We start from the raw sequence: 18,140 nt of genomic DNA, 5'->3' as shown, positions 1-18,140 counted from the left end.
TGTGTGTGTGTAGAGATGTACAGTATGTGTGTGGTTAAGTGTGTGGATAGGAACAGGAATGTGTGTGTGGTTTCTAAGAGGGAAAATGATATGGGATACATGGGATAGCTCTATAATGCCACACTACAAGGCCACAATTAATTTGAATGACAATCATTTACACAAGAACTTAGAATGCAGGAAATAAGCTAGGTAGCCCACAAAGTCAGTTCATAATTTTCTCTGCCCCGTAATTAATAAACTAACAATGAACTAGCATATGTACGACGGAGTATTAGGGCCACACATGAAGAAAAAAAATATTTTTTGCCATGGCGAGATTAAACTCGACATGTCGACTTTAAAGTCGCCATGTCGACATTAAACTCGACATTTTGAGAATAAAGTTGAAATATCATGTCAACTTTAATCTCGACGTGTCGACATTAAACTCAACATTTTGAGAATAAAGTTAGTTTGGAGAGAGAACGACCGGGACGATTGAAAGGGAGGACGAATGAAACATTGCAGTTTTTCTTGAGTGCAAATAATGATTAGACATAGGCCTAGGCCTACATCATGTGGATAAAACATAGAACATAATATCCGTTGCTCAGCCAAATGCTTTCCTGTTATCACGGAGTTACAGGCGATAAATGCGATGGTCAAAAGTAAACGTCATTAGCGGTTTATTTATTTATTGTAGGCCTATTGTTAAATAGTGTTTTTCATCTAAGGTTCAACTTCATGCTTATGCACTAGACTAGGTATACTAAGTGCTCCCCAATTCCAGACTTTCACATTGCATGTTTGTTTGTAATGGATGCAAACTGCTAAAAGTCTATGGAGGGACGAATGAAGCGGTCATCCCGACCAGGCAACCCCATGTATTCTAAGTAAATGAACACATATTCCCTCACGAGATCAAAAGAGTATAGGCCTATATACTTATACATATCTGTGTTTATAGCCTCCTAAATGTATCGCAGGTGAGACATGGAAAAGCAGTTTTAGAAAAAATAGTTTTGCCATGTTAACCTATGGAGAGTGACGGCCTTTGGGTCATGAGGGCAGTTATTTGGATGTGCGGTGGCCTTACCCACGTAAAACAGAGTGAAATAACATTTTGTAGCCTACTATAGAAACATTAGATCATTGGAAACATGTATTATTCTAGCTATATAATAGTGCATGGTATAACCGCGAGATACAGCGCTTCACGATGATGGCAATGAGAAGACGCAATCTGGGGATCAATAAAGTATCTATCTATCTATCTATCTATCTATCTATCTGAATATCTGCAGTCTAGCAATCTGACTATCTGAAATAAACCTACAATAACATGTAGGCTACATAGCTTAAACTGTAGGCTATGTTTAAACTTTATTTCGAGTTTAATGTCAGCATGTCGACTTTAAAGTTGACACGTCGAGATTAAAGTAGATAAGATATTTCAACTTTATTCTTGAAATGTTGAGTTTAATGTTGACATGGCGACTTTAAAGTCGATACTTTGAGATTAAAGTCGACATTACATTTCAACTTTATTCTCGAAATGTCGAGTTTAATGTCGACATGGTGAGTTTAATCTCGTCATGGCAAAAATATTTTTTCCTTCATGTGTGGCCCTAATACTCCGTACTCCGTATACTAAGTGCTCTCCCCAATCCTAGACTTTCACATTGCTTGTTTGTTTGTAATGGATGCAAAACAGCCTATTGCTGGAGGGACGAATGAAGCTGTCCTCCCGACCAGGCAACCATGTATTCTACATGCGCACGCACACATAGTGCATAAATAAAGTACATGCACACATAATTCCCTCACGGGATCAAAAGAGTATATATACTTAGGCCTATACATATCTGTGTTAGCCTATATTTATTGCAGGTGATACATGGAAAAGCAGTTTTAGAAAAATTAACCTATGGAGAGTGACAGCCTGTGGGTCATAAAGGGCAGTTATTTGGATGTGCGGTGGCCTTACGTAAAACAGACTGAAATAACATTTTGTATAGAAACATTATATCATTGGATACATGTATTATTCTAGCTATATAAATGGCATAGTGCATAGTATTCTATAACAGCGAGGTACAGCGCTTCACGATGACGGCTATGAGTAGCCTACCTAGTTAACAGACAAGACGCAATCTATCTGAAATAACACCTATTTGAAGCCTATTAGGCCTATTCATGTCACATATTGTGTGTTAGTGTAGGCTACATAGCTTAAACTGTAGGCTACTGTATTTCGAGTTTAATGTCGGCATGTCGACTTTAAAGTCGACACGTCGAGATTAAAGTTGACATGACATTTCAACTTTATTCTCGAAATGTCGAGTTTAATGTTGACATGTCGACTTTAAATTCAACATGTCGAGTTTAATCTCGCCATGGCAAAAATATTTTTTTTCCTTATGTGTGGCCCTAATACTCACCTGCAATACATATAGGAGGCTATAAACACAGATATGTATAAGTATATAGGCCTATACTCTTTTGATCCCGTGAGGGAATATGTGTGCATTTACTTAGAATACATGGGGTTGCCTGGTCGGGATGACAGCTTCATTCGTCCCTCCATAGACATTTAGCAGTTTCCATCCATTACAAACAAACATGCAATGTGAAAGTCTGGGATTGGGGAGCACTTAGTATACCTAGTCTAGTGCATAAGCATGAAGTTGAACCTTAGATGAAAAACACTATTTAATAATAGGCCTACAATAAAAAATAAACCGCTAATGACGTTTACTTTTGACCATCGCATTTATCGCCTGTAACTCTGTGATAACAGGAAAGCATTTGGCTGAGCAACGGATATTATGTTCTATGTTTTGTCCACATGATGTAGGCCTAGGCCTATGTCTAATCATTGTTGCACTCGAAGAAAACTGCAATGTTTCATTCGTCCTCCCTTTCAATCGTCCCGAGATTCGTTCTCTCTCCAAACTAACTTTATTCTCAAAATGTTGAGTTTAATGTCGACACGTCGAGATTAAAGTCGACATGATATTTCAACTTTATTCTCGAAATGTCGAGTTTAATGTCGACATGGCGACTTTATTTTTTTCTTCATGTGTGGCCCTAATACTCCGTCGTACTTAGTATGCCTAGTCTAGTGCAAGCATGAAGTTGAACCTTTAGATACAATAAATAAACCGCTAATTAAGTTTACTTTTGACCATCGCATTTATCGCCTGTAACTCCGTGATAAGGACCTAACAGGAAAGTATTTGGCTGAGCAATGGAGGTTAATATGTTCTATGTTTTGTCCACATGATATAGGCCTATGTCTAATCATTGTTGCACTTGAAGAAAACTGGAATGTTTCATTCGTCCTCCCTTTCAATCGTCCGGAGCGGTCGTTCTCTCTAACTTTATTCTCAAAACGTCGAGACATGATATTTCAACTTTATTCTCGAAATGTCGAGTTTAATGTCGACATGGCGACTTTAAAGTCGACACGTCGAGATTAAAGTCGACATTACATTTCAACTTTATTCTCGAAATGTTGAGTTTAATCTCGTCATGGCAAAAATATTTTTTTCTTCATGTGTGGCACTAATACTCCGTCGTAGGAAAGGGCCTGTGGGCACAGGTGTTGGCTAATAAAATCTGTGGCTGATTAGGGCTAATACTGCCTTCATGCCAGGCTGTAAACTCTGAGGATCTGACTTTAAAAATTCCCACCTCCAAAAAAAGTGTAAATAAGTGATTTGAATTGCTTACTATGGTTGAGTAAGAAGGAAAATGTCTCGGGCGAGTGTTTCTATATACCAGTAGTGTTAATTTAGTGATAAATGACCTAGTAGCCAAATGTGAGATTTGCCTTGTGTTGCTGCAAGAGAAGCCGCTATGATTGGAGACTATGATAGTGACTGTGCCCCACCCTGGCCACCCCAAACAAAATATTTTTAGCATAGTCACTGTCACAGGGTGATGTGTGAAGACTGTGTGAAAGACTTTAGTTTCGGTCTGAACTTCCTCATGATACTAAAAGTCTGCAGAGGCCATTTCTTACTCAGATCGCCTTAAATGACTGTCTATTTGTGAACGTTTTAACCGTGCCATGGATCAAATCTATGGGAATGTTGATGTCCCTGCAGTTGGGAATTACTCAGGGGAAGATCCATCTGATTATTATTCTAATATCCCTGGTAAGTCATGTCAGATTTGACCCTTACAACTATAGAGACATATTTCCTGTATTTGGTTATGGTTACTTAGCAGACAATTCTATCCAAAGCAACCTACATGATCATAACAGTACATGATAACAGTACATTTGTTATTTTCAGCATTTCATCTGGATTATATAATATATTCATTATAATATTCATTAGAGTAGAGTAGACTGATTGATTGAGTAATTGATTGATTTAGTTTATTTCCCTAAGAGTCTGGCTCCAGTTTGTCTAAGGCCACAGATCGTCCGTGCCCAGTGCCTCAACCCCATGGCAGTGGTGCTGAAGAGAAAGTGTCCACGTCCAGAGTGGTGCCGATGCTTCCACTGGCTCTTGGCCTCGGCCTGCTCCTCACCCTGCCTGCCCTTATTGCAGTGGCGCACCTCTGTGAGTTTCAAAGTTAAAAAGTGTCTTATTGATTATTATCATTATTAGAGTGCATGAAAATGCAATCTAGTGTTATCCGATTTCTTCTTATTATTCTTCTTCTAACGCTTTTTCCGCGTTTAATGCGGCTTCAACCGTTTAACTTAGAAACTTCATTCAAACTGCGTTACGTAGGTCTTACTTAGGACAGGTGTGGAATGTATTTTTCATATTTGTAACTTTTATACTTTTTGAACTATTAATTAAAAACTATTAAAATCTTCCCCATAGATTTAACATTGGCGATTATGGCATCACAATAGGAAACTTGGAATCCTATGCCAAGTGTTCCAGCCAGAGCCATATGGTTCCGGCCACCTCCAGCAACTGTCTGTCTCAGGCTTTAAGCATACAATCTGGCTCTCTTAAGACTACAAATCCTGTTCAACTGTTTCCTCTGCCCACAACTGTATTAAAATAAAAGTCTCCACTACAATAATTCCATATTAAATAATTTAACCATTTAAACTATCCAACTATTTAACTGTTCAACTATTCCAACTGTCAGTTATCATCATCTATGCCTCTAGCCTACTGTATTAAACCACCACCTACCTAGCAACCAATTTAGCAACCATTGAAATTAAGCATCTATGTCAGTTTCCATAGCAACCAAGATGATTATACTAGCAAACCACTGTAGTAACTCCTTTATTTCTGATAGTAGCCACCATGGACACCCTAGCAACAACCTAGCAACCACATTCACAGTTAAAACCTAGCAACCAACATCATTAACCTAGCAACCAGCATAGCAACCACCATAACTACTCTAGCAACAGTCAGTTGTCATTAACTTTGACTCCCGTCAACTGTTTCCTCTACCCACAACTGTTTCGAAATAAAACTCCTCACTACAATAATTCCTTTTTAAATCATTTAACCATTTTAACTATCCAACTATTTAACTGTTCAGCCATTCCAACTGTCCATCGTCATCAACTATGACTCCCGCCAACTGTTTTGTCTGCCCACAACTGTTTCAAAATAAAAGTACTCACTACAATAATTCGCTATAAAATAATTTAACTATTTAAACTACTCAATTATTTAACTGTTGGGCCATTCCAACTGTCAGTTGTCATCAACTATGACTCCCCGCCAGCTTTTTTCTCTATCTGACCTCCATCTTTTTACCTAGATTATATTTTAGACAATATTCAACAATATTTCATTCAGCAGCCATTTTTATATTTTTATGCACTCGTAATTCTCTGGAATTACATTCTCTAGTTATTATTATTATTTTATTTTTTTTGGATCTGTGGGGTGTACTACGAATCTCGATTAGTGGGTTAGCGAGGTATGTTGCGCTCAAAGCCAGGCTATGCTGTGACACGAAAGTGGATCTGTTTTAGTGTCGCTATATCACCATGGTATCTTATGCTGTCAACCAAACCTGGTCGGGAGGAGGTTATGTGCTAAATTATAGCTCAAATCGTGTAATCTACCGCACACTGACCAATCAATTGTCTTAAAAACGAAGTTGTCTCACGTGTAGGATTCTGTCATATATTTTACAGGTGGAGCTCCGCCTCTACTAACATTTTGGATCTCGAATGTGCTTTAATAGTGCTGTGCGTGCAAATATCCACCTATGGACGTGCATACCATACAACAACTGATGACAATTGATTTATTTGATGTTATAGGTTAGACACAAAAAATTACCGCAGTGTAGATTAAGCTATCGCTCATGAATGCGGAAGTAATTGTTTTTGAATAGAGGCGGTCTTGTGCGTCTCCACGTTTCAGGATTGGCCAACGTCATCCCAACACCGAGAACGCGCACAGATCTGAGCTGAAAGCCTAGTTTGACAAATATATCACATAACTGCAATCGTAGTATCACTTAACGTATACCCCTGAGTCAAGGCTTTGTCAAGCCTCGATATGTCTGCATAGCCTAGATATGTCTAACGTGCTTCGTAGTATACCCCACTGGTCTGTCTGTCTGTGTGTTTGTCGGTTGTTGTGTGAGGCGCAAAAATGTGTGTGTGTGTGTGTGTGTGTGTGTCAGTGGCAGCTGGTGGTTATGAAAAAAATATGATTGGTGTTGGTGGCAAATGTGAGGTTGTGATGGTGTTGGTTGCATATGTGAACAATAGAGTATGTAGGCCGCCTACCCAGACACATTTAAAGCAGCAGTATGTAGCATTTCAACTAGCAATGTTGTGCTATAAAAGCTGTTCTGACATTCTCAGGGTCTGATCTAAGGAGCTAGGCTAGCATGCAGTAGCCAGAAAAGTTATGGGGTTTAATTCTTGGCTTCCACCGTTGTGCACTTGAGCAAGGCACTTAAATACTGAATTGCTGAAGGGACAATGGACTTTGTAGTTAAGATTTGGATAATATTAATAAATGTAAATGTAAATAAATGTAAATTTAGGTCTGGGAGGTCAGGAAAGATATGTAGGCCTAATTATGAAATACGTTTTCCAGATGTGCAAATTTATGGAATGTCTGGAGGTTTTGCTCAATGTAATACATATATGCAGAAAAGTCTATAATACTAAAAATAGACACTTGTTTTATAAAACTAAAGTAGCCTAATGATTGATGAGTTTAAAAAAAGCAGTGGGATTTATTTTTTTGGACCATGTAACTGTACCATTTTGAAAAAGACCTTTATGTGGTTATTTGTAACATGCTATTGTTTTAAAGCCAAATCGCTATAAAGACAGGTTGTAATGGCTATCCAAGTGGAAATTTATACTCGAAAGGCAAATGTCACTCAAGATGTCATGCATCATGGAAGGAATGCATCATGGTCTGAAACAGTGTTCAAATTATACGGGGGTAAGCTACAGTTATTTTGACTGGTATCGTCACTCTCCATTTTATATAGGCTTACACATGATTTCACACTTGTGGTTCACAGTCAATTTTTCTTCGAAATATTTAACAAGTTAAAGACAAGTTAAAAGAAACTACTGTTAAAAGAAACTACTGTAATCATACTAGCAAGCACAATATACCTTGCACGTTATGGGAAGGGTTAAATTTGGGTAAACACTGTTTCAAGGTGTGCCCTGTGCGTAAAATTGCGCGCCACAGTCAAAATATTTTTTGGCATAGCAGTGCAATGCCAACATGGACATGCATAGACCAAAAGCACGGAAATGGCCAACATACTACTTAAATTTAAGACCCAGAATTGTTTACAGATGGGCCGCAGAAAGTCTCCCGTTTAATAGCCAAGTTCACCTAGCCTAATACAAGGCCTGCCTTTGGTTCATTTAATTCTTTTTTCTTGGATAGCTAAGCCTACCAAACATCAAGCAAATAAAAAAATGACTTGTTCACGGTTGGAAAAAAAATATCTTCACGTTGTTTTGGCTTGGCATTTCATGTAATGTAGCCTAGTGGATTGTGCACCTGGTGTTCTATCACAAACCGTTTGTGCAGCAATACGCTTTTAAGAAAGGCTGATCTCTAATAATGGCAATGAGGAAAGACATTTCAGGTCCAATTGATTATTATATGTTCACTTAGCGTTTCAAACAAAAGGTTGAGAACCATCTACATGCAAAATTGACAGGTAGGCCTATGTTAGTGACAGTGGGTGACTCTAGGGCTCTTTGCTGTTGTTACGGCCTGTATTGCTGTTGTTAAAACAGCCTGCAGCCTATTGCACAACATAGGCCTACCATCACGTTACATTTTGTACAAATAATTTAAAAGCCTACAGCGATAATGCCGGCGCTGTCGCGCTTGTCAATTGACAGCTGCATTAAATAGACCAACCTAGTGTATGCATTTTCTATATCAACAAAATGGCCACTGCGAACGTTATTACCTGATTATTACGTAGATCAAATATGTCTATGTGATCCAGTTGACATGACTGATATGTAAATCTAATGCTCTATGAATACTTATTCAGACACAAAATGTCTAAATATTATCAGAGTGTTTGTGATATTTAAAGTGCATGGATTTCTAACCTCCAACACGATTGATCTCTGACAGATGTCACTGGACAGGCTAAACTTAATCTGATAGAAAACCTGCACAGGAATTTGTCTGCAACTTTGAATATCACTGGTGAGTTTGACTGGATCCTATTACCTTTTTGTTGATATAGACTTCTATAGCTAAGTTTGAGCTGAAATGAAAATATTGTCCACCTCGGCAATATTGTTTTGACCAACTGCTGTTGTGTTTTTTTATAGATTTAATTGCAGGTGTAGAGGAACTGCTTGTCAAGAATGAAGCTTTGCTTACCCGTCAAATCTCTTTTGATGGAAAGCTTGAAATAGCAGTTGTGCATTTAAAATGTGAAACTTGATTAAGAAATTAAACCTGTAAACCCTCAACTGCCCCCCCGTAATTGTTCTTTTACTGACAACTGCTGTCAGATTGTACTTCCATTAAAATGCAAAGAACATGATGTTTTGCAAATTTGTAACAGTACTCAAAATGCTGAATCTGCCAGTAGTCTGCTAAAATATGCAATAGACTCTTTGATGAGAACCTATGAGTTACAATTGGTCAGTAGTTTTCAAAGAACTTTCAGTTAGTTACAAAAGATTGAAACCAACAGCACTATACATATGCACCTATTTACACCACAAAAGTATCAACAACGTGCTGTAGGCCTGTACAATACCCACAGGTCTGTGTCCTTGTGTGTGTAGCCTCCTCTGGTTGTAGGGTTTGTCCAGATGCATGGGCTCACCACAATGGAAAATGCTACTTCTTCTCTTCATCTGGAAAAAACTGGAAACAGAGTCAAGATCACTGCGTTACATTAGGGGGCCACCTGGTTATTGTGAACAATCAAGAGGAACAGGTAGAGTAACACCAACTCTTTTTAAAATGTTATACATTTATATGAAAACCATGGCTGTAATCATAATACACTTTGAGGGGGACATGCCCCCAAGTTGGTGACATTTCACCAGAGAGGGTTGAAACAGAGCAGTAATCAAGGATTTGTGATTTCACCATGTGATGGGTTTTCCCCAGATTCTATCACAAACGTTATGCTACAGTGGTATCACTCAATATAGTATGCTAAATAGTTACATAACTGACAGAGACAGTGCAGAGGTGAGATGAGACTTATCTTGCACAATAATCACCATCAGCCATCACTTCCTGTATGTGGAAGCTGTAGATTTGTTGGCTATGGCCTTGTGTAAAAAACTATAAAATTATACCTAAAAAGCAACTGTATGCCACAATTTGTCACTATTTGAGTTGTGCTTTAGAGACAACTGGTTTAGGTCTCATCTTCACGTTAATTTATATATCGTGTGGTCAAGAGAAGAACACATAAACACACTCGCCATTCTCACTAGGATGGCCAGGCCAAGTACGCCAAGTATTCACAACATGACAATACAAACCCCAAAAAGAGCAAGTGCCTGCTGTGCAGTTGTTGGTGTTTGCTACCCTGGAAATCCAGAGTTCTCGCGAGAGCACAATGGAATTGTCTCTGCGAGACACTCTGGCAAAGAGCAATGATGCACGTTACTTTTTCCCCTTGCATTCCGGGGAACCAGCTAAACTGATGAAGACAGCGCTGGAATGTTGGAGGACGGTACACATTGGTCGTAGTGTTATCAGATTGCGTCGAAGTCCGAAATCATTCAGAGTAAACATGGTCTAGTGTTATCCAATTGTGTGCAGTGAGATTTTTAAATGCATGCTTGTTGCCGCCCCTCGAGTTGGGCCTTTGCTTGCAATGCTTTGCATTGCTCTTTGCCAGACCCTTAATCTTTCTAGATTATCGGGGTCTGGATTTTCCAGGCTAGGTGATTGCAACATTTCTGCATAATATACATTTTGCATATCACGCTCACTGGTTTCACATTAATTCACTGCTTTTATTTAGCATACATTTATTGTGTAGCCTCTCTCACATTTTACAGTCTCTTGCTGCAATGGAAGAGGTTGGTGTTTCACATGACATTAGAGAGGTGTTAAAGAAAGAAACCACAGCGAGCTCTGCAGACAGAGTGTACAAGTAAAGAATGTTGTGTTCTTTACGTGGTTATGGGGCAGCCATGGCCTACTGGTTAGCGCTTCGGACTTGTAACCGGAGGGTTGCGGGTTCGAACTTTGGGCAGTAGGAACGGCTGAAGTGCCCTTGAGCAAGGCACCTAACCCCTCACTGCTCCCCGAGGGCCACTGTTGTAGCAGGCAGCTCACTGCGCTGGAATTAGTGTGTGCTTCACCTCACTGTGTGTTCATGCTGACTAATTCACGGATTGGGATAAATGCAGAGACCAAATTTCCCTCACGGGATCAAAAGAGTATATTTACTTATACTTAAAGACAACCAAATGTGCATGGTCAGCTCAGCTCTGCCTTTCCATTGTTTCCCAATGATGTTTATGTTTTAATTTAAATTTGCTTATTGCACAGGGGCGTAAAAGCACAAGATCCTGGGCCCTATGCATAGACAGTCCTGATGGGCCCCCATGTCCCCCCTTCATGCATATATTTTCCAGACTTTTCAAGGGCCCTTTCCCCCTTTGGGGCCCTGGTAATCAGTCCCACTTTTACCCCCAGTTCGATTGCCATGAATTGCCAAAGTCACAGCTGACCCTATTTATGTAATTTTCCTGTCAGCCATAGATACAGTACATGGTCAGTATTAGCCCATGACATCTCTCCCCTCTCAGACATTCCTGAGCAAAAAGGCTAAAGGAGAGTTCCACTGGATTGGACTGAGTGACCTGGAGACTGAGGGACAGTGGATATGGGTGGACAACACACCTCTCGATAAGACTGGACCTGTGTAAGACATACCTCATACGTTTTCAGTACCAATACATTATAGTGAACTGGTAGCATGTACTTGCAAATGTACATTTATCAAACACTCAAAAGAAAACTCCTCTGCATTTTAAGCAACACAATGTCGCTCTTTAACTTTAAAATAATTACTCCATAGTTACATTTTAATACAACGCCAAACACATTATATTGCACTATGTAACAGTGTAGGAACATGACCCTTTTAGTCATTTATAGATGCACTGGGTACCAACTTAGCACGAAATGGCATTGAAAATTGATGCCAAAAGGTATAAATACAGATTATTCCTTCTTATTACTTTTATTTGGCACATTCGGTACACACCTGTACCTAAAGGGTTCGGTACGAATATGTTTACCTTTACACCCCTAATACATACAGTATTTAGCAACAGATAACAATTTGTTTGTGCTACTGTACCTGGGCTTTAGATGTTGTTGGTGTGGTTTTGAGTTGTTAACTTGCCAGTGTTAAACCAAAACTCATTGCAGTTGCTTTGCATGATCTGTTTGCAGATTCTGGATGAAAAGGCCTGAAGGACAGGATGAGCCAGACAACTGGAAGGTGGAGGATCCTGCAGGGGAACACTGTGCTTGCCTTTCTGATGTACGAGGAGAATGGCACGATAACTCCTGTAGGAAAACCCACAAATTTGTGTGTGAGACCCTTGCCCCTAAATAAGACCCAGCAAGTGGTTTCAGGAAATGACACAGTACACAATGCAAAGACATGGTTGTGTGCTCATGCATGGATTTTATTGCATTGCATTTTGATCAGAAGCCGTTAGTATCATGCAGTGATCTTTAGGAGTGTTTTGCATTTCCCCTTTTTTATGTTGAAAGTCTTCATTTTTAAAAAATAGCTGATAGCTCTTAACAAACCCAAAGTCACAGCCTTAGTATAGGGAGCATGTATGACAATATGTTTATTTGTAAGCTCCATTGGATGAAGGCATCTGTCAAAGAAAGAAAGAAATATATATATATATAAAATGGCCCTTGAGCCGAAAACTTTGTGTTCACCCCTGGTCTAGCTTCTCTAGTGACAAACTTTTTGCTGTAAACAAAATCAACCAAAGTGTGCTCAGGTCACGTGAATGAACAAGCACCTTTGATCATCTGTTGACTGGATGATTTGATTGGCTAGCTGATTCCTTATATGGATGCTTAATTGTCAAATCCTCAAATTTTGTGGGCGGGATTAAATTGCTGCTGATGGCAGCCTCTCCTAACCTGACTCTCGCCAGATGACTTTTGTTCCGCCTAGCTCCACTCACATCCATCTGGGATCGCTTCCATTGAGAGTCATTTTGGCACCAGATTGTATGGTAGAGCCAATCAGGACGCAGGGCGGGATTTTCATAGATGTGACGTAGCGTTGAAGCGACTGAGACTGTTCTCAGCATCACGGGTTGGCTTCGATGTGAGTGGTTGAAGTAGCACGTCAATAGCTGACGGACAAGTGGCTTATCCAATCATATGCAAGGATTTTTGATAAGGCCCAGCCTTCTGAAACACCATTCCAATGGATCGATCCCAGATGAGTGGAGCAAGGCTGAACGAAATTCTTCTGGCGAGAGTCAAGTTAAGCCTCTCCAGCAATCGTACAACATCACCTAGCGGCCAAACTCAACCATCTTAAAGGAGAATTCTGGTGTGATATTGACCTAAAGTGTGTTGAAACATGATACCGAGTGTGAACGTATGTCTCATAACTCACCTCGGCTTGTCCCCTGCACTCAGAAATCTGGCGCTAGTTAGCCAATGCTACCAACAGTGTTTCGTTGCAGTGCCTCGAGCATCGGCCTAGCCATGCAAATAAATCACTGTTTTACACCATTTACGAGGCTCAAAGTAGCTCCATACTTCATTGGTAGACTTCCGAGGGCCTTGACATTTAAAACAAGACATGGAGAACTTTGAAAAAGCACTGGTAGTTTATTTACAAGACGATTTATACAGACAGTACCTTAAGGAATTTTACCGGTCGACGCCATCTTGAATTTAGTCACGATAAGTCGAGTGACGAGTACAAACGAACAGGTACTATTTTTATTCATTCCTCACTCTTTATGCATACATCCGCCAAACCCATATACAATCTTGTGAAATATTGAAATTACTGCATTCATGCGTGTCAAAATAGGAAGAATGTCTGCATACTGGCTCCAACCATAAGAATCTGTATTTTCTCTCTTTTTCATTATTTTTAAAAAGGAAACAATCATTCTCTATTATTGAGTTGTACATTATGCAAACCTTCCTTTTATGAGCTAGAATGCCTAATATAGGACATGCTGTGGGCATGGCTAAAACACTCCTGGCTTATTATTACTTTAATTGTATTTTTATCATTATTATTTTCAGTATTACATGTTTAAATATATCTAGATACTCAAAAGGCTCTGGCTACATGTCATAGTTTCTGTCATGAGATTTTGTCATGTGATCTTGTAATGTCATGACTTTTCTTAATAAAAAGTTGATCACAAAAAAAAACTGGCGAAAGGTCAAATTAATCACTGTGATGATGTGTGTGTATTCTTTATTTAATGCAGGTCAATTTCCTTTTAAAAAAAAAAAAAAAAACAAGGAAACAGATTTTGTTTATCGTTGTTTATCGTGCATTGCACAGCAAAACAGAAATGTAACATATATAATTTGTAAGAGCCATTTATAATCTTTAAACTGAAAGAATTGGTACTTTTCATTAGCTTTTTAGTTATTCTTGGTTATTTGAAATGTTTCTCAAATTGCTCTTTTCTCTTAGCCTGGCGGGCAATCCTATATCATTGAAATGTATAGTCTGGAATCGAACCATTTACCTCGCTTAATCCAAGGGGCGGGCAGATAATTGTCTTTCAAACTGCCTAGGCATGCAATAGGCCAGCTTTCGACCATATCCGTTATCCGGGTCGGCAAAGCGGCAAATACATCCTTCTTCGAAAGGAATTACTTGAGTGCATTGTGTTGCTCAACTTTCAAAGAAAAGCACAAGTCCAACTTCTCCAAAGTTGAAGCCAACGCCGATTTAAACAACCGCTCTTCGTTAGCCATAGCCACCTTCTGGACTGTCGTTATCCTGTTAAGCCCGCCTTAAGACTCTCTAACAAAATAGAGCGCTGTGATTGGATGAAGTCCACGGCGTCAGCCAATAGAAATTCCTATGGTTTGATACTAGACGTACAGGCTGAGCAAATTAATTTACCGCCGCTAGGGTGCGTCTAGATTTCTAGGCTACTTTTCTCTTGGAAATTCCAGGAATCTGGAGCATTGTTGTAATTCTACTGGGGTATAAAGGGTTACTAGAGTACCGAAGTGTGACGTCCCGTTTCCTGTACTGCAGTGTCACTGGACCTAAACAAACATTCAAAGTGGCATAGACAGCATTGCATTTAGACATGTGGCATCATTTCTACCTCCTAAATTGTTTTTTGTATACTATAGCCATTTAAACGTGTTTTACCTGCTAGGCAGGCTTGGCCACATAACATTGTGATGTCATCAATGTGAGCCTTCTGCTTCTCCCGTTGCCATTTTGAAATTTCCCTCCAGAAACAACCAGTGGATCACCAACTTGTATCTCAATACAGGTAGGTCCTTGCATATTTGTGTGTACAATAGTTAGTAAAATAATTCTGAGTGGAACATATGCACCTTAGATTTTTTATTTTTTTTTCCTTGTTTTAGCTGACTTGTTTAGCTGACTTGTCCATGTTTCTCTAATGTTAGCTGCCAGGCTAGGGACCATACATTTACTGTAATACATTAGCTTCCTAATAGGTAACTCAGTGGCTATGCATCTTTTAAATAACTTATTTCGAAGGGATACAGTAGTTGAAGTAGCTTTGAAGCTCATTTAGCAATCTTGGTGCTGCTGTTATTCTTGCAAATGTTAGGCTAGGCTAGGGAACGTACACTTGTGCTACCAAATTCGCTTGCTAATAAGTAGGCGCAGCATGCAACTATGTGAAGTGCCAAGCCGGTGTAATGTTAGTTCACTGGCTAAGGAGCACACTTTTGGACTACTAATGTAGCTTAATAGGCCAAAGCAGTCGTTTTTGTTTGTACATGGTCCTGGAGCAATGTTGCCATGTTGGTCCAAGACCGCCATTAGAGTGTTGTTCCAGGACCGCCTTTAGAATGTTGGTCCAGGACAGTCATTACAATGTTGGTCCAGGAGCCACATTGCCATGTTTGTCCAGGACCATCATTACAATGTTGGTCCAGGACCGTCATTACAATGTTGGTACAGGACCGCCTTTACAATCTTAATCCTGGACCAACATCGCCATGTTGATCCTGGACCAACATTGTAAAGACGGTCCTGGACCAACATGGTGATGTCACTCCTGGAAAATGTACAACAAACAAAAGTAACTGCTTTAGCCTATTACCAAGAAGGGACCCAATAGATGAAATAGCTTTGAAGCTCATTTAGCAATCTTGTTGCCATGGTAATTTGTGCAAATGTTAGCTGCTAGGCTAGGTAAAATACAACAAAATAGCTTGCTAATAGGCAATACAAATCTGTCAGTTGTAGTTAGACTGTTTTTTTTCCCTTGCTACAATTCTGAGAACTTGCCATGTTTAAACCTTTATACAATTAGCTGCAAAATGTTTTTATTCCAGAAGTTTTTCCAGGTCCATCATAAGGAAGTTGGTTCAGGTCCATCACAGTGAAGCTAGTTCAGGTCCATCATAAGAAAGGTAGTCCAGGTCCATCACAGTGAAGCTGGTCCAGGTCCATCACAGTGAAGCTGGTCCAGGTCCATCACAGTGAAGCTGGTCCAGGTCTATCGCAGGGAAGTTGGTCCAGGCTCATCATAAGAAAGTTGGTCCAGGTCCATCACAGGGAAGCCTGCCCAGGTCCATCACAGTGAAGCTGTTCCAGGTCTATCGCAGGGAAGTTGGTCCAGGCTCATCATAAGAAAGTTGGTCCAGGTCCATCACAGGGAAGCTGGCCCAGGTCCATCATAAGAAATAGCACTCTGCAGTCTGCACACACTGCTCTGGTCTGGACCCAAATGAATGGTCCACAGCCTTGTGCAATGGCAGGAACGTCTGCTACACAAGCGACCATCACTGTTTCAATTAAATTTTCTCCTCATTAATCTGTTTATACTATAATTTAAGGGGGTGGGACATGGAAAAGCAGTGTACGAAAGATGTTTAGTAGGGGATTGACTTTTGCCATGTTAAATGTTGGAAAAATATATTGAATTATTTTTTAAGTGTCAAAAATATATATTTTTGTAATATTTATCAATATATAATTTCTCAATATATATGTATTTTTTTTCTTGTATATATTGTATTTTCTATTATATTTTCTATTCAATTTTTTTTATTATCTACAAGAAGCCATGCAACATCACTATGAAAACAGACTGGCCATCTGCACCAACACCGCAACATTTCCAGAGGGAAATTATCCATGTGGACACTGTGCACAGGACAATTTCACACACAAATGTCACTCCTTCAATCACCCTATAACAGAAAAAAAAACTAAGGGTTAGCAGCACTACTAATTAGGTATATTTGATCAAATATCCCTGTAGGAAAAAGCATATGTAAAAAAACACGCAGGGCTCTTAAGACAATGATGTGAACACAGAAGCAACATCAGAAACAATGATAATAAGAGTCCCCTGGCTGTTCATTTTAACAAATTTGGACACCCACTCTCAACTCTGAGGTTCATAGGGACAGAACAACAACAACCACCGAAGAGGAGGGGACATAGACAGTCAGCTTTTAAAAAGAGAGGCTTTTTAGATCTACCACCTGGGAACTTTGACCCTAAGAGGGCTTAATGAAGATTTCATAATCAGACCTTTTCTGTAATATGAACTTGTAATATAGACTGTGAACAGAAAGTCTAATGAATGATTAAACTCTATTTTTTTTTCAAATCTGTACTATACACGAGTGATCTGTTTTGGTCTTATATGAAGTTCTACTAATGTTTCTTATAATGTTCTTATGCATTTGTTTGGCATTAGTCACGCCACAAGCTTGCCTGCCATACCTGTAAGGGTTAATGAGTCACTGAGCTGGCTCCCCCCATAGGTGATTTAGACCATTGGTTCCCAAAGACTGGGTTTTATTTGGGTCGCCAGCACAATTTATGTTGTGTAATAGGCCTACCATTTAGCCAGGAAAGCAGTTTTCTATTAGGATCTAGTTTGTTAACTACAGTCACGGCCCTACAGTATGTGCAATTTTGCATTTAGAATAGCTCTGAAACTGGGGGGGGCGAACACGTTGCGGAGGGGACAGCGTGGACATCTCACTCACAAAATGAAACATTTCTGTGGGGCGCATGCCATGGACCTCGCAGTTGCAAAATGCAAGGGACATGAATCAGCCTTTTTGAACAAACATTAACGGACACCATCTCTTTAGCTTGACCGATTAAAATCTAGTTACCCAATAAAAAAAAATAAAAAGGTTAGCTTCAATGTTACTGTTATTTCCCAGTAATGTCCCTGAGGTCAATACACAGGGACAGTTTTTTTTTTTTTTTTTAAACTTGCATAAAACACCGTCCTGCGGTTTATACACAGTACAGCTAATACACAGGAAATTACTGTCTATGTACTTTTCATAAAACAAATAAAAAAACATAGGGGATCATACGTCCCCGTCTGGTCCTACGGTCATTAGGTTGCAGAATTATATTTGAATTATATTTATTAGCAGCTTTTGTAGTTCCTTTTTGGTCTTTTTGTTTTTAGTTTCATCAATGTCCTCATCAGTGTTTAC

General features: G+C 39.4%; 1 protein-coding gene across 2 annotated transcripts; it reads left to right on the top strand.

Annotated features, from left to right (window-relative positions):
• Nucleotides 1-4,014: 4,014 nt before the first annotated feature.
• Nucleotides 4,015-12,660, top strand: LOC125285519 (CD209 antigen-like protein E). 2 transcript variants are annotated; one of them, XM_048230024.1, is made up of 6 exons: nucleotides 4,015-4,145; nucleotides 4,386-4,559; nucleotides 8,571-8,645; nucleotides 9,239-9,393; nucleotides 11,234-11,349; nucleotides 11,886-12,660. In XM_048230024.1, the coding sequence occupies exons 1-6, from the start codon at nucleotides 4,058-4,060 to the stop codon at nucleotides 12,049-12,051; spliced, it is 774 nt and encodes a 257-aa protein (XP_048085981.1). In that variant the 5' UTR covers nucleotides 4,015-4,057; the 3' UTR covers nucleotides 12,052-12,660. The 2 variants fall into 2 exon arrangements, with proteins under 2 accessions (XP_048085981.1, XP_048085982.1); XM_048230025.1 differs by having other exon boundaries at nucleotides 4,067-4,145; nucleotides 4,372-4,559.
• Nucleotides 12,661-18,140: the final 5,480 nt, after the last annotated feature.

Source organism: Alosa alosa, chromosome 20 (assembly GCF_017589495.1).
Source record: "Alosa alosa isolate M-15738 ecotype Scorff River chromosome 20, AALO_Geno_1.1, whole genome shotgun sequence".
Taxonomy (NCBI): domain Eukaryota; kingdom Metazoa; phylum Chordata; class Actinopteri; order Clupeiformes; family Clupeidae; genus Alosa; species Alosa alosa.
Note: the sequence above shows the minus strand (reverse complement) of the source record. Positions and strands in the feature narration are given on the sequence as shown.

Bases quoted from the DNA above. Each gene is read 5' to 3' on its own strand.
- LOC125285519 (XM_048230024.1), top strand. From the start codon at position 4,058: ATGGATCAAATCTATGGGAATGTTGATGTCCCTGCAGTTGGGAATTAC. The intron at 4,146-4,385 runs GTAAGTCATGTC...TATTTCCCTAAG, and splicing joins TTATTATTCTAATATCCCTG to AGTCTGGCTCCAGTTTGTCT. The intron at 11,350-11,885 runs GTAAGACATACC...ATCTGTTTGCAG, and splicing joins CTCGATAAGACTGGACCTGT to ATTCTGGATGAAAAGGCCTG.